General features: G+C 39.3%; 1 protein-coding gene across 2 annotated transcripts in view; it reads right to left on the bottom strand.

The window, feature by feature from the left end:
* Positions 1-17,415, bottom strand: part of efl1 (elongation factor like GTPase 1) — a 214,291-nt gene that overhangs the window by 136,652 nt on the left and 60,224 nt on the right. For both annotated transcript variants that reach the window (XM_052040661.1, XM_052040660.1), the window contains one exon: positions 10,344-10,443. In XM_052040661.1, the coding sequence (XP_051896621.1) occupies positions 10,344-10,443 (100 nt within the window). The remainder of the gene's footprint in view (positions 1-10,343; positions 10,444-17,415) is intronic.

The raw sequence follows: 17,415 nt of genomic DNA, 5'->3' as shown, positions 1-17,415 counted from the left end.
GTTTACGTCCTCTTGCTGTTTGTTACTATCTCTTCACTGCTCACTTCACCCTTAACTTTGGAATTGTTTGCAATATTTGAAACTTTATCCCATTCATGCATATCCAAATCATTAATGCACATCAAAATAGCAATGGCCCTGGCAGTAATCTCTGGGCACAACACCTTCTACCACCTTTCAGTTTGAAAAACAACCATTTTCTCTGGATCTCAAGACTGAAAGAGATCTCAAAAGAGAGACTTTTTAAAATCAATTTAACATCACAATAATAAAAAAAAATCAACAGGAAAGCACCAAATCCATCAGCTAATTTTGTTTCATCTCAATTCCACCTATCTTTTCTATATTACCTCTCTAAAACCTTTCAGGTAGATGCAAAACATCTCAGTTGACCAGGGAAATTCTCCTGATATACTGGCTAATGTTTATTCCATAATCAACATGACTGAAATAGATTATCTGATCATCACCATGACACTTTTGAGGAATTATGGAAATTGGCTGTTTTGTTTTCTATATTACAATATGATCACATTTCATAAGTACTCTATTGATGTAAAGCACTCTGGAACATTTTGAAGTGGTGAAAGTTACTACATCAAATGCAAGTTTTTCTGATGCTTATGTTATCTAAGTAATCTGAAGCTAGAAGGTGACCACTCTCCTTTTCAGTGGTTAGGAATGCGTACATCTTCCTTGACCAGGTATTGGACTCAGCCTCCAAGGAAGATGCTCCACAACAAAGTGCAAAACCCGACTTCAAGGAAATGTCAATATTTCCAGAGCAAGGAAACTCTTACCCCTCAAGCAAACTCAGTTCGTACTTAAGTTCATAGTTGGTTCAGATTTAAAAAGAAACAAACTCAGCCCTGCACTGTGCCTACACTCTGCATGGCACGGTGCTCATGAAATTTGAGCGTGTATCAAATTGCTCTCTTCCATTTCCAATCAGTTTCTAAAGCCATGCTGCCATTTGCACATTAATGTGTAATGAAAATGTGACTCGAGTATGGCAATAAAGCTGCAGCCTTAAAATGTATATGCTAGTTAATTTATCCTGTTGTCAGACTCCTGGTATAATCGGGAATATTCTGCTTTAGTCCAAATCTACGGATAAGTGGAAACACATTTTCAGCAGAAATGTTAGATATTAAATTACAGCATTAATAGGCATGGAAAGAAAAACACATAAAAAGGACCTAGCAATTATACTTTGAAACAGGGTTTTCTTTATGCATTAAAATCATATTTTAATCAAGATGTTAAGGCATGTTGCAACTCCTTTTAATGGACTTGAAAAATTAGACAAAATAATTAGTCAATAACCTCTGAAATGTCTTCTGCAAGAATTGTGGCTGATGTCAGAATGGCTGGAATTAAATTACAAATTCCAAAGTAAAATCACTTCTACACAAAATGCTAATGCCAAGATATTCAAATAATGCAGCACAGAAAAGTTTCTTCGATCTTTATTGAATTTCAAAAATCCTTTAAAAGAGAATAAAATGTCAAAACTAATCCTAAATTTTGCTCAACAATCAGTTGCTAGTTTGCTGGAGATTTATGAACAAAAGATACGCACACTTGGAAGCAAAAAGTTGCAATAGGTTACTGCTGAATGTTTAATCAGTACAATGTGACACTTGGCATTGAACCAAGTCCTACAGACTTGCTGCTGTGCACTGCCAAGTATGCTGTTCACCACCATTTGTTTTGACTGTAGTTTCCATTGTCTAACTTTTACGATGATGGATACAATCTGAAACAACAATGTCCTATATTTAGGCAACTCACCATGTTCCAAAACAAGCTTTTCTTTATCTGGTAAAACACAGTAACTTTATGCAGAAATTAATGAGAATGTAAAGTGAGTTTGGAGGGAGAGCTAAAATCTAATTTCTTAAAACCATTTTCTGAACTCTAGACTACCTGTCAATTTTTTCATTAAAATAAGAACTGAAAACAAATTTGTCTTCATGGGTTTTTTTAAACTCACAAAGAAATTATTAAAAAGGTTTTTGTCTTGATTGATATTACTAGTTGGCAAATTTTATTCCAGAATATTTATACAAGTCTCTTTGACCTAAATGACTAAGTATTAGTTGTCAGGGTTGACATGTATTAAGAATATTTTTTAAGTCAAAACACAGATTGCCTCAAACATTTTCCAAACAGAATGTAATCCAGCAACAGGGTCCATCGCTGGGTTAGGAGACAGCTCATGTGCAGTTTTATTAAATGCTCTACTTATGCAAGATCAGCACAAGATCTTGATATTAATTTCCAAAAAAAACTGCAGACATGATTTTAACTTGAAATCAAGAACAGTGGGGAGATGATAAACTCAACATTAGAGGCTGTGGCAACAATAACCTCCTAGTACCATAAAAAAAAGTCCTCCCAACCCCAACTCCCTCCCAATCAGTTGTAATAATCTTACCCAGATCATAATACATTCTCTGACAACCATAATGAAAACCCAACACCTGGTGCTAGTAACAATTGCAGACTTGGGCCTTAACCTTCCCTGCCTACCCATTCTCCATTTCCTCACAGTTCTCAATGATCACGGTCCAGAGCTAAAGTATACATCCTTGCAGACACAAGAGACTGCAAATGCTGTAATCTGGAGCAAAAAACAAACTGCTGGAGGAACTCAGCAGGCCAGGCAGCATCTGTGGAGACAAATGGATGGTTGACATTTCAGATCGAGACCCTGCATCAAGACTCATACAAGGTGTTGTTATGGAAATGATTGAACCGATGCAATGGGATTTTCCCAAGTAGGGTGTGGGTTTCCCATTCCCCCAAAACATGCTTTCTCCTAATCCAGAAGGCTGATCACGCTGTCTTAGATAATCAAGTTTCTGATCAGTGGTAGGACCTGGATTGAGGTGTGGGAGGTAGGAACAAGCCCCATCAGAACTCCTCTCGAGACCTTTGACAGATAGCAAAGCCCTGACCCCAGCTTTGATGGCTGTACAAGTCCCAAGGTTAACAATGAATTTAAATAGTTCTGATTCAGAAATATTTAAAAACCATTTTAAAAAGAAATAAAGCACAAAATAAATAAAAATAAAGATGTAAAGATCATACCATTCCTTCAAAAAAGCAAATAAATATACCTAATACTTTAAAATAATGAAAAACATTAAACAAATAATTTTTAAAAAATGCAACTTGCCTTATCTTCCACATCTGCAGCCCTAGGATCCCCAATCAAATGAACATATTCACTGATCCTGCAACCAGGGAATCCTCAGAAAACTCAGCAAGGTCCTCCAGTGGCGGAGTGCAGCTAGGGCACAGCTGACAGTGCTCGGCAAAAAATTTAAGATTTCCCCACTTGTGCAAGAGTCCAGAACTTACTGACATTAATGCAGAGAAAAGCCAGCAGCTCCATGTGGAATTGCCATTAAAACCCAGACAAACTCTGCCTCAACGTGATTAGTTGACATGCTAGTGATTTAACTGCTTGTGTCAGCAGTAGATGAGATGTTACCTTTTACAAGCTCAAGTCCCAATCCCTTTCTTGAACAGTTACTCAAGTTTGGCACTTCAGGGCTGCACCAAGCACTGAGAGAATGATGCATTGTTCAGGGCGTCATAGCAACATCTTCGATTCGCGTACTAGCATCCATTAGGTTATGTCATTAACCGAGTAGGAGACTGCAAGAACGTTTCCATCATCTGCACCTTGATAGATACTGGTTCTGTTGGATTAACTAAAACCTAAACTGCTCTGATCTCCATCTGCTTAGTTCCAAAATAATGGCATGGCACAGCACAAAAAGCAATGCCGAATGTCACAAGGGCTCCACAAATAAAGCTCTTCTCAAATAACACCTCCTAGATGACCTTGCGACAGGAGCCAAAATGTTCACAGTGCTCCAGCATCCACCATAAAAAGGCTTTTATACCAAAAAAAAACCTTTAAGACTAGTTGGTTGAGATTGTCCAGGAGCTCATTAAATGTAAAGTGTTCCTAGATTAAGAATTTTACCCCACCTCAAAGGAAAAGCAGCAACTCTACAGGCTCAGGTCCAACACAAAACCCAAGACATGAAGAACAGATGGTGGGACAAGTGATCCCTAACTCTCAGATAACCACAGCAAGTGCAGGTTCTTCAGGGCTGTGAACAACCAAGTGATCACCCCACTGAGAGAGAAGGACAGTGAAGAGCTTATCAACATTAGCAAGGCAGGCACTTCAAAGTCATCCCCAATCAAGACTCTACTGTTAATGTGAGTTTCCTGGAATATATTCCACAGCAAACTATTTGGTCCAGTCTCCCTATCACCCAAGGGCAACAAAAAGCTGAAATGACTCCATGTCAACTGTGAAAATTCTGAAACTCGGCAGATAGAAATTTCACCTACAAATTCACAGCTTCATCTGCCACATGTGAACAGGAGGACATACTGGAGATGCCCAGGATGCCAGAATTGTGACCATATTCAAGAAAGTAGATAAATCCAATTGAGGTAACTATTGAGGTGTAAATGCCACATAGTGTCATCCCTCCACTTCCAACAATTCTCTGATTTTCTCGCTGCAATACTGCATCCAAGGAGGTGAGGTGCCACGAAGCCATTCCACAGAAAACATGGAAAACTGTTCAAATCTTCTCCACTTCAAAAGCAAGGTTACTCTAACCTCACTGAACTACAATACACAGATAGTGTTTGTATATACATTCATTCAGAGGCTCCACTCCAAGTAACCATTGATTCATTCACTGAAGCCTTTTCAGAGAACAGGACTTACACTAAACAACTACGAGATAAAGGTCTGCTACCAACCTGCTTTCACTGTACACCACCTCTGGAAGATCAAGACCTCAAACTGGCACTAAGCGAATGCTTTAAAGGGCAGTAGTAATCCCTGCCATTCTGTAAACTTCCAAGAGATGGGTTACTTGCACCAGATTTGGCAAAGCACTGGTGAAATTCCATCAACATAGTCTCCTCAAAATTCTCTAAATCCACGATGAATCAATATCAGTGTTCTCTCCCAAACCAATATTTCCAACATCAAAGCTAAAGGCCAGATCTAATGGACAGGCCATGTCATTCATAGGCCCAATACCAGTCTTCCAAAGCAGGCACTCCACTGAAAGTTCTGACATGGCAAAATATTACCAGGAGTACCAAAAAAATGTTGATGTTTTCAAAGTCCCCATGAAAATATGTAACATCTGCCCCACATGCAAGTATCCCTGACCCCGGACTGCTCCAGATGGCAATGGTGCATTCAGGATGGCACCGAGACCCTCAAGAACCCTCATTGGGCACATGCAGAAGGCGACAAAAATAGCAGAAAGATCGCAGCATTTCCCAAACCATCTTCCTCCCCTACTCCCAAAATGTCTCCTGCTCACCTGTGGTATAGTCAGCAGAGCCCTCAACAAGCTCGTTGGAACCCACAGGACAGGAGAGGAAAAAGTCAATAAAGAAAATGGAGGAAAAGAAGAAAAAAAAATTTTTTTGGATGAGACATGAAACCAAATTTCTGTCTGTTTCTTCATGCAAAACTATTTAAAAAAGAACAAGGGCTTTCCAGTTTTTTTTTAACAATTTTGCTGTCTCAACCAAAACTACCTCAATAGATTAACTGATCATTTTTTCATTAATGTTTGTAGAATTTTGATTTGCAAAAACTGGCTACTATGTTTACCATCAGAATAATAGTGAAATGAACCTCAAGTTTGATTTATTCGCTGTGAAGCACTTTGGGACATCTCTGTAACATCATCTGACTTTGACCCTGCTGCTGGAAAACTCATTCACCTCTTTGTTACCTCTAGACCGTTTATTCTAATGTGCTCTTGATCAAACTTTCCTTGTTCCATCGACTGTAAACTTGAAGTCATCCACGTGTTTACTTATTTTGTCCTAATTTGACCGACTCCCATTCATCCTTGTGCTTTATGGGTCTCAGTCAAATCTCATCCTAATTTTAACTTTCTCAGCTTCATTTTCAAATTCTTCTATTGTCTCAGCTCTCCACACCTCTGAGAACACCTCCAGATCATACATCCTCCAAAGTCTCTGTATTCTTGTATTCTTCCAACTCTGGTCTCTTGATATTCCCCAATTCTCATCACTCCATCAATGTCTGGAGTTTCTTCATGGATCAAGTACCTAAGCTCTGGAATAATAACCTTAAAGATAGCTGTCTTTCTATCTCATTGCTTCTTAAAGATGCTCCCCCAAGAGCTCTTTGGCCAAGCCTTTGAGCATGTGCCCGAGAACTACCTTAGGTAGTTCACCATCAAGTTTTCTCAAATAAGTTCTTGCAAAAAACAAATATTGTTACATGGAAAAGGTGCTATATAGATAACTTGCTGCTGTCTCAACACATGTAAGGTTTTATTTCAACATTGCTCCACTTTTCAAAGGCTCCCTAATTGCAGAAGTAATCCTGACAGGCACATTTGGAAGTCAATTGAGAACTGTGAGAAATAATAGACTTACAGCTACTTGTAGATATAAAGCTCCTGCTCTTGGGGTGCAGCCAGATTGCAAAGGGCATAAAAAAAGGCGGAAAAACGCAACTTTATCATCTCCAAAATCATTTTGCATCTCTAACCAGAGGCAATCCCAGAAGCACAACTCCAAGCTGAGCCCTGACAGACAAACTGGCACGAGATGCAAGATGTTTAAATATGATGTCATACAGGAAAAGATTGAGAGAGAAACCAACACAATGTACAATGAATAAAATGAACCTTTAAATAGAGCTCAATTAAAAACAACTAGATAAATCCAGTAATTTGAGAATTCGAGCCATCACCTCCACACAAACAACACTTTTCTTTTCCTGCAGATCAATTTATGGTAGGAATTAATTACAGGCATTAAAGTAGCTTGTATGGAAATCCTTTGTGCTAAAGATAATGCAAATACTAAAAATTTGATCAAAATCTTATTCACAACAAAGACTGTAATTTTATGAATTTGAAGTTTTAAACTTCTATTTTCTTGAATTACTACAGAAAACACTTCCCTATTTTATCAAATTATATTTCATATTCGTTGTTAATCATTCCAATAATATATTTGAAAACCAAACATTTTAGTGGAATAAAAAGAGAAATGGCTAGAAATATTCAGGTCAGTCAGCATTGTGAAGGGAGAAAAGAACTTACCTTTCATCAGATGTTTGATCCGATGAGTATTTCCAGCATTTCCAGCTCTTGACCTCATAATCTACCTCGTTATGCCCTTGCACCTTATTGTCAGCCTGCACTGCACTCTGTAACACTTCATTCTGCATTGTTTTTGTTTTCCCTTGTACTACCTCAATGTACTGTTGTAATGAAATGACCTGTATGGATGGCATGCAAAACAAAGTTTTCCACTGTACCTCAGTACATGTGACAATAATAAATCAATTTACCATTTTCTGTTTTTATTTTGGACTTCTAGCCCCTACATGTGTTTCCACTTTAGTAAAATAATAAATTTATTATTATTCAATAACCTGTAAAAAAAACAAAAATCACTGTTAAATAAACCATGTCTGGATTGTGTCAGATTTTCTTCCTGGTCTTCAAAATATGGACCTACAGTATCCCTTGTCTGATTCCTTTCTAAGTTGTTTTCTTAGACCGCATGGCATGCAAGTGTGTTGCATTGTTCCCTAAAAACAATTCTTAGTCATTATAAAGACAAACACCACACTAGCAAGTTAGTCCATTTCAACTTGGACCAGAGGACATAGTATAGTTGTAAAGGCTAGCCCAGTGTACAAGGAATTGAAGATGGTCCTAGAAAGAGATACAATTGCTTGGAAATTAGATTAAAAAACATTTATTGGGTCTTACATAATATAATTTCCCTGAAATATACAATGCGAACACAAATTGGGGGCCTATAGCATGGATCACAGAGTGTGATCTTCACTCCAGTTCTTCAATGCATGTTCTGCATAATGCACAAGGACTACATGAATGTACACTGTGAAGGCCACACCTCATGTAAGGCCAGTTCAGAAGAACACGATGCAATTGTTCTCAGCAACAACTGAATTTGCAAGCTGTGGACCCATGACCATATTTGGTCTGCTGCACAGTGACCATTTAATGCATCTCTAAAGACACCAGGGAAATTTAGACAAATTGTCTTTCCAGAATATAAACAGTTTAACATATGTCAAACAAATTAAAGTTCATCAACATCAGGTTTTCTTAGTCATCATACTGCACTGTTGCAAGGATCTATTAAATATTGCTCAGTGACTGTTAACAATAAGAACTGCACTGAATATGGCACAGGAATAACTGAGGTGACTGTTAATTTACCTTCAGGCTTTTATCTGCAAGGTAATGGCAATCTAAAATGCATTTAGCCAGCCAGTACCTGTTAGGTCACTGCTTTATTTTGTACATTGGGAAACAACCTGTGAACCTGTTCCATTGCTTTATCATAAAACACAATTAAATCAACACTTTAGTTGTGGCTGCCGAAGCAGCAAACTATGGGATAATTCCCAATTAATATTAGGGAACAAACTTGGGAAAATACTCTAGGAGTCTGAAAAATCTATCAATGACACTGCCAAACATAAGGCTGTTCCACACCAAAGCTACAATTTACTGACTCCATTAGCTTGAAATAATAAGGCTACCAATAATTTTCAGGAAGAGAGTTTGGAATGAAACCTTCAGATCAGTACAAATAGAGGTACCATTTCTCATGTCACACTGTATTAAAATCCTAATTTGTGGCCTATAGGAAACATGATTTTCAGATGGAATGTAGTAGCCAGATAATTAAAGCATAGCAGGACACTCAGATCATATTTAACTAGATAGACTTTTCTTTCCAAAGAATAATGTGAACAACAGATGAAATAAAGCAGTGATATTGCACTTTGGTAAAAGAAATGAAAGGAGGCAACATAAATTAAGTGGAAACATTTTAATGCCTAGTTAAGGAAGGCGATGTGGGAAGGGTGGGCAAGAGAGAGACTTGAGATTTATAAACAAATATTTAAAGGTGGCAGTAGAAGTAGACAAGGATGTTAAAATAGATTACAAATTGTACTACGCTTGAAAAAGCAAGTTAAAAGGGGGCGCTGCTCAAGGGAGGCAGTGGTTCCAGTTTTAAGCAAGGCTCATTTACAGCTGAAGTCTATTGTGCACAAGGCCGAACAACAGGGCAGAAAGAATGAAGGAAATCAGTTGGATTTCCAGGTGGGCAAAGCTGAAGGGGCAGTGAAGTGCAGAAAATCTGGTCAGAGCTGGGTAAGTTGGAGAAGTGATGGGGGACAGGGTCAGGCTCAGACAGATAAGTGATCAGCCACAAAAGGACAGAAACAAATAGGGTCCTGGGACTTAGGGAATGGGCAGTCAAGGGAGAAAGGTGAAATCAATTATTTGGAATTCCACTCAAAGGAGTGCCTACCTTTACACTCTCCAGCAGTAAACTAGGTAAGAATGGGCCTCTTTACCATGAAAGTGCCACAGATGATTCATCAGTAACTTCTAAATGGAATTGGACAGATACTTGAAGGGGAAAAAAAAAACTGCAGTGCTATGAGTAAAGAGCAGGAGAAAACCACCAACTGAGCAGAGCTTCTTAACAGCCAGCAGAAGGAAAGTGGGCCAAATGACTTGCTGCAGTGTTTTATAATATTATGCAGCAAGATATTCAATAGATTTTGACAAAATGTATTGGGTATGGTACTGGGTAAATAAAGATATTGAAAACAGGAACCAAAGAGGCATTTTGAGCAGTGACGTCTGTCCACCCCAGAGATTATACCCTTAACTAGTCTTTTATAAAAGGGAAGGAGTTGTCTGCCAAATTTCTATCCTCATCAGGAAGTGGCACTTGAAAAATAGTTATTTTGAAGATGCAACTTGTCTGAAGTAGGCTCCTGTTTTTGCCCCAAAGGTTCCATGCCATCACCTTTGAATGTTATAGTAGGGCCCTGACAGTTGATAGTGCTTTTAGCCGTCTAAGATTGTTATGCTAGGTCAGTTCCCTTTCATTTGCATTAAGTTAGCACTTGTCCATCATAAGATACCTGGCCACCAGCAATGAAAAAAGGTAGCAGAGCACATCACAATTACCTTTCTGCCCAAGGTCCACCTGAAGGTAACTGAGGAACAGGCTGAAAAACTAAGCAACAAATTTAACACAGGTTTTGTAATGTACTTTATTGTCATATTTATCATCTGAAAAGCATAATTCCACCAATCTATCTATCTATCTATATATATGTCAAAAAATTTCACAAAATTTACCATTTATTTGAGAGATGAATAAGCAAATGGGTAAAGAAACTGAAAAAGGTCCGGTGCAAAAACTATAAGACAATTAACATCACCTACCTCGGCTTATTCTGAGGTATACCCTTGGGATCAACAGCAAACATCTTGCAAATAAATACAATGACTGGAGCTGTCTCATCACTCTTGCATTCAAGAAATGCTGAACATATTAAAAAAAAAGAATGAAAGGTGTCATTGCTTCAATAAATTTAAGGATGGCATTGGTTATGCTTTTGAAATCATAGGAAGAAGGGAAGTTACAAGAGAAACACAACTTCACCACCGAGTTACAAGATTATATTTTCTTACCCTGCAATTGCAAGTCCGTTTTTGCCAAGCTACTGCCAGAAGATTGCTTTTCACAACAGCTTCACATTTCTTAAAACCAATTTTCTCTTAAATTATGCATATTGAAATAAAGATTCATAGGTTTAAAATAGACTTTTTTTTTTTACTATCTTACACATCAGTTCCCACTGGAAATGGAAGAGACACAAATACAATTTAATTACTGTCTTAATCTAGAATCCACAAGAGCACAGTTGTCCAAATAAGTGAAACAGAGATAAAACAGAACGTCTGTATTACATCAAGTACTGTGGCCTAGTTTAAAATCAAGCCTGACATAGCTCGGTCAATTGCTGAACTCAGCAAGACTGGCTCACTCATTAAAAACAGACCAGCTCTTAACACAGCTTTTTGTGCAATATTTGGTCATCTTCCAGTGCATAATCAGGCTGAGAGGAAAAATACACACAACTACCAATCAATTTTAAGATACATTAATTCAAAATTCAGTGGCTTGGCCTTTAGACTCACCTTGACCTCTGATATATTCCCTTTTATTTTGAAATTTTATTAACTTTAAAGATGGGGAACAAAAAAACACTGAGTGATGAGACAAACCAACCTAATGACCATCTTCATAATGTCCAGAGCTTTAAGCTTAGGGCAGAGAGAAATAAAGGACAACTACTTTCAGCAATATGTTGAGTTGGTGTAAATGTTTCAAGGGTCAAAGATATAAAATTTTAGTGTATCTTATATTATATTAAGAATTTAAATTTTAAGAATGAATGTAAATTAGGGTGGGGGAAAACAACAGCAAAACCTACACCTGAAATGCTATCACGTTTTAATATAATAGAGAAAGCAGTGAAGTGAACACGACTTTCCTTGTCTTTGCCTTTACCCAATAATGGGAGGGACTAGCTGATATCAGCCACCAGTAAATCTCAGCTATAGAGAAGAGGAAACCTTATGCAAAGACCAAAAGAAATTAGCAGGTGCTCCTGCCCACCTTCATCCCATATCCTCTCAAGGCACGGAGTGTGTTAAGCATGCACTATCATACCATTCTTGCAGCTGTAATACTGATCACCACCAGTATAAACCTAATGCAAAAACTTCCAACATTATTTCGAAGAGGCCTCGCTAAAGTCCATGTAGACAACTTCTACCGCCCTGCCCTCGTCAACCCTCTCCATCATCTCTTCAAAAAAAAACTCAATCAAATTTGTGAGACACTATTTCCCATGCACAAAGCCATGCTGACTATCCCTAATCAGTCCCTAGCTTTTCAAATGCAGGTAGATCTCTCAGAATTCCCTCCAGTAATTTCACCACCACTAATGTTAGGCTCACCAGCCTGTAGTTCCCTGGCTTGTCCTTGCAGCCGTTCTTAAATAAAAGCACAACATTAGCCACCCTCCAGTCTTCCAGTACCTCACCCGTGGCTAACAATGAAACAAATATCTCTGCCAGGGCCTCAGCAATTTCTTCCCTACCTTTCCACAGTATCCTAGGATACACTTGGCCAGGCCCTGGGGATTTATCCACCTTTACGTGCTTTAAGACCGTCAGCACTCCTCTTTTGTAATGTAGATATATTTCAAGGCATCACTGTTCTCTTCCCTGAATTTCCTAGCTTCCATGACATTATCCACAGTAAATACAGATGAGAAGTATTCACTTAAGACTTCGCCCATCTCCTGTGACTCCACATAGACAACCATGTTGATCCTTAAGGGGACCTATTCTTTTCCTAGTTACCCTTCTGCTCTTAATATACTTATAGAATCTCTTCAGATTCTCCTTTACCTTATCTGCCAAGGCAATTTCATGTCCTCTTTTTGCCCTCCCGATTTCTGTAAAGTGCACTCCTACATCGCTTATTCTCCTCAAGGGATTCACTTGATCCCAGCTACCCATACCTGACATACGCCTCCTCCTTTTTCCTAACAAGATCCTCAATATCTTCAGGAATAAGTGTCCCCTACTCCTGCCAGCCTTGCCCTTTACTCTAACAGAGCATGCTGGCCCTGAATTCTTCCTATCTCACTTTTAAAAGCCTCCCACTTGCCAAACGTCCCTTTACCTGAAAGCAACTTCTCCCAATCAACTTTTACAAGTTCCTGCCAAATGTTATCAAAATTGGCCTTGCCCCAATTTAGGACTTTAACTTATGGACCAATTCTTAACATTTTCCATAACTATTTTAAAACTATTAGAACTATGGCCACTAGTCCCAAACTGCTACCTCACTGACACTTCAGTCACTTGCCCTGCCTCATTTCCCAAAAGGAGATAGAGTGTTGTCCCTTCTGTAAATGAGCCAGCTACATATTACTTCAGAAAATTTTCCTGGACAAACTTAAATTCTGCCCCATCCAAGCCCTTAGCACTTATGACAGTCCGAGTCAATACTAGGGAAGTTAAAATCATCTACTATTACAAACCTATTAGTCTTAGTCATCTATGATCTCCCTACATATTTGCTCCTACAATTCCTGCTGACTGCTTTTGTGGGGGGCGGGGGGGTGGGATTGTGAGGGTCCTCTCATACAACCCCATGAAAATGATCACTCCCTTCTTATTTCTGAGTTCCACCCATATCAGAAACACAACTCCCTCTCCACTCTTACCTCCACCTCTATCACACCTGTCACATCTGTAACCTGGAACAGTGAGCTGCCAGTCCTACCATGTTTCTGTAATAGGTATAATATCCCAGTCCCATGCACCTATCCATGCCCTGAGTTCATTTGCCTTACCTGTCAGGCTTCTTGCATTAAAGTAAATACAGTTTAACCTCTCCTTGCTCCCTATTCTGCTCCTGCCTACTGAACTTGCTCACTTTAACTCCTATATATTTGCCTCAACTTTCTCATCTTGTCCACAATTGCTTTAGGTCCCAGCCTCACGCTAGACTAGTTTAAACCTTTCCGAGTAGCACTAGCAAATCTCCCTGCCAGGATATTGGTTCCCCTCTATTTCAGGTGCAACCTGTTCCCTCTTGTTTAGGTCACCTCTGCCTCAGAAGAGATGACAATGGTCCAAGAAAATGAATCCCTCCCTCCTGCACCAACTCCTCAGCCACATATTCATCTGCCCTATCTTCCTATTCCTACCCTCACTAAAATGTGGCAATTACAACCTCAGAGGTCCTGCTTTTTAACCTTCAGCTTAACTCCCTATGTTCACTCTGCAGGACCTCATCCCTTTTACTACCTATGTCGTTAATACCAATGTGTACACTGACCTCTGGCTGCTCACCCTCCCCCTTGAGAATGTTCTGCAACCACTCAGACATCCTTGACCCTGGCACCCAGGAGGCAACACACCATCTTGGAGTCTCATTCACGGCCACAGAATCTCCTGAAAGTCCCGCCAACTATCGAGTCTCTTATCATCACAGCTCTCCTCATCTCCACCCTCCCCTGTTGTGCATCAGAGACAGTTGTTGTGCTGCAGACCTGACCGCTGCTCTCCTCTGAAAAGCCAACAATATCTGAAATTAGATATTTTTATGTGAGGGGGCAGGCCACAGAGGAATCCTGTACTCACTGCCTACTACCTCTACTTCTCCAACTACCTTTGGAGGGACTACCTCACTAAAGCTCCTATTGATGACACTCTCAGCATCACAAATGCTTCCGGAGTCCAACTGCAACTCCAGCAGCTTGATGTGACCAGCCAGAAACTGCAGCTGGACACACTTCCTAGGGGTACAGTCATCTGAAAGGAAGATTCGCAGTCTCATAACTTTGATAATGGGATGTCAACAGAACCCATGGAGGTGGACCAGGAATCCAGAGTCCAGCCCCACAGCTCCTCAAAAGGAATAGCTGGTGACATCATGCATGGATGAACAGTGTATTTTGTAGCCAGATAGCACATATGGAGATTAACAGGAGCGCTGTGGAGGAGGGTGCAGCTGTGCATTGGTGACACCTGGGTCCCAGCATCCCTCCGAAGTCTTGCCCACTTCCGAGAGCAGAAAGCAAAATGAACATGGTAGCAAGTAGTAGACTGACAGGACTGGGCTGGCCTGATAACAGGAATCCAGGGATTACACAAAAACTGATCTGCATTTCTGGATCCTGGTCCAGATCTAGGCCCATATTTAGAGGTACTATACTGGTAGGCATGGGTTTTTCCACTGTAACGCTTTAGTATACCAAGGATAGGTACACATCTGTCTCTAAAACACACTTTATAACACTGAAGTAGAGTACTGATGGTTACAGGTCTTTCACTATTACTCTGGCACTGGTAAGTACACATCTGTCACTATACAACACTGGAGTACAATACTTGTGGGTCTGTCACTATAGCACTCGGGTATAATATGTGTGAGTCTGTCATCATAACACTGGGGTATAATGTGTGAGTCTGTCATCATAACACTGGGGTGCCATTTGGGTGAGCACAGATCTGTCATTATGTAATAACTTTGATATAGCAACTGTGAGCATAGATTTTTCACTGGCACTAACTGCAATTTCAAGAGTTCATTTATAGAAATTGTACCAACACAATGGGGTAAAAGACTCTGATTTACTATCCTTGCCAATGATCTTGGTCTGAGATTTTACTCGTTAGATTCAGGAACAGGGACATGAACTTGAGGGATTGCCCGATAAAGCTGATGCTATAAAAGGGTGGACAGGAAAGAAATGTGCCCACTTTCCTAGCTAAGGGGACTGAGAAGCATTTTCATGCTGGGAAGGTGTGGAAGAGTTTGCTTTTAACAAAAACAGCACATTTTTTTCCAAATGTGGAAAGCTGTCTTGAGTTTACCACCGAATGTTATTGCACACACTTTGAGGACTGCAGCTCTTGCAACACATTTCAGGAAAGATTAATGAGCAGTTCCTTTAATGTACTTTCTTCTTTCACTTACTTAATTTAATACAATGTCTACAGTTACAGAAAACAAATTTGACACATTGACCCCGTACTAATCCTGGCATCTTTGATTATTCGGTGGGACGTCGTGGACTTACCCACAAAAAGCCCTGCTTACAGCCTGCTCTCTCATACTGAGATCAACATTGGCAAACCTACTCCACATACTCCTATAATTTTAGATAAATATCCTCCATCTACACCTCCTCCAGACTACATTATATCCACACCTTACTTCATAAGCGACTATCACCATATAATCTTTCTTGACTTCCACCTTTTCAAAATACTACCTCTTTAACACAAAGCAAGTTTTTAAGAGATAAAATATTAACATGTTGCTGCAATGAAGTAAATAAAATCAAATTAACTTCCAAAACTATTTTTTAAAAATCCAATCAATTTACTTTGTCACATTTTCATGAAATTATCAGACATATTTTCTTGGTTCATTAATTGTCTGGTTACGAGTGCCAAATGATTTTCAATCGGAGCCATTGAAATGAAGTCATGGGCATTATCAAGTTGCTAGAGGCTTAATTTAATATCAATAATATGTAACAGTAGCTTTCATTCCACAGAATATAGTATTTTCATTTTACAAAGTCTTGATTATGGAAATCAACAGACAGAGAATGGAAAGACTATCAATTTCTCATTCAACATTTATAAACATGGCTGTGATCTACATTTTTAATTTAAATGGTAATGGAAAAATAATGGTGCTGAAAAAGACATTGTATTACAAAACTAAAACTTTATTCCACCTTTCCCTGTTATAGTTATAGTGAGAAGCCACAAGAGACTCGTCAAAAAGACCATTATACATCTGTGAGTCTCGACAGACGGCTCTGCTGATCCTTTCTCACAACATGCCTTCAGTGGTATTTCTAGCTAGGACTGCTGGGCAGTGAAGACAAGGGAAACTTGATTTAATCACCCTTTCTTAAGCTCAATGTCACACCCCTACTAGCCAAGTTGAGGTAAACGAGCAGCAACTAAGGGACCCAATTAGAGAACACCCCAGTGTCCACACTCATTGGAGGCTTTGAGGAAGCTCAATTAACTTTTTGGCAAGACTATTTCTTCACTTAGAGCCCAGGTCAATTTACTCTTGGCAGCAGAATGCGTTCACAATCATTTCATGATTCATCCCCCTCGTGCCAGTGACATTCTTACATCAAACACATGCTACAGTAGATACAGCAGGCTACTTATACTGTTTAGGTACTATAGGCATCAGATTCAGTGTTCTACACAATAACTGGCTAGTGAACTACCAAGAACAGAAGCAGCCCACTATCACTCTAAGTTGATCTGGAAGGCACAAAGCAAAGAGCAAAAAAGAAAATCCCATCTCTGGCCAGTGGTCACTTGCTCATTAGCTCTTCGAAAGAGATTACTTGGATTCATATTTTAATTATTCAATAAAATTGCTACCAGGACTACTATTCACTGAGAGAAGTTTTAATTGTCTTTGTTGGGTATCAGAAACTGTAATTTGTGCATGGTTTTATGTGGAACCAACAGATGGCAGCAGTTAAGCACATTTCTATCCTCAACTCATTTTGTCAGCATGTGCCCTGTAACAGAAGAGATGTTTTGATTTGATACTTTGCTTCTAGGCTAACAGCTCCCTGTCTGTAGTGTGAGGGCAGCTGAATTGAAAGAGTTTGTTTTTACGTCAGTTCAAGCACGACTACAGTAGAAGATTTGGAAGAATCAACATTTCAGGGCAAGAAATTGTACAAGTGAAACTTAAAGGAGTAAATAATAAGGGCAACTCAGTCTATTAAAAGCCATTGCAAGCACAGCTCAGGGCAGCACTGCTGGTTACACATTGAATTTTTATGCTCAAGAGTTGTATACATACTCTAAAGCTGAGAATGCAGTGCAATATGGAGCACAGACCTGTCAGAAACCCTATCATTCAATCAGTACA

The sequence above is a fragment of the Pristis pectinata genome, chromosome 28 (assembly GCF_009764475.1).
Source record: "Pristis pectinata isolate sPriPec2 chromosome 28, sPriPec2.1.pri, whole genome shotgun sequence".
Classification (NCBI taxonomy): Eukaryota; Metazoa; Chordata; class Chondrichthyes; order Rhinopristiformes; family Pristidae; genus Pristis; species Pristis pectinata.
Note: the sequence above shows the minus strand (reverse complement) of the source record. Positions and strands in the feature narration are given on the sequence as shown.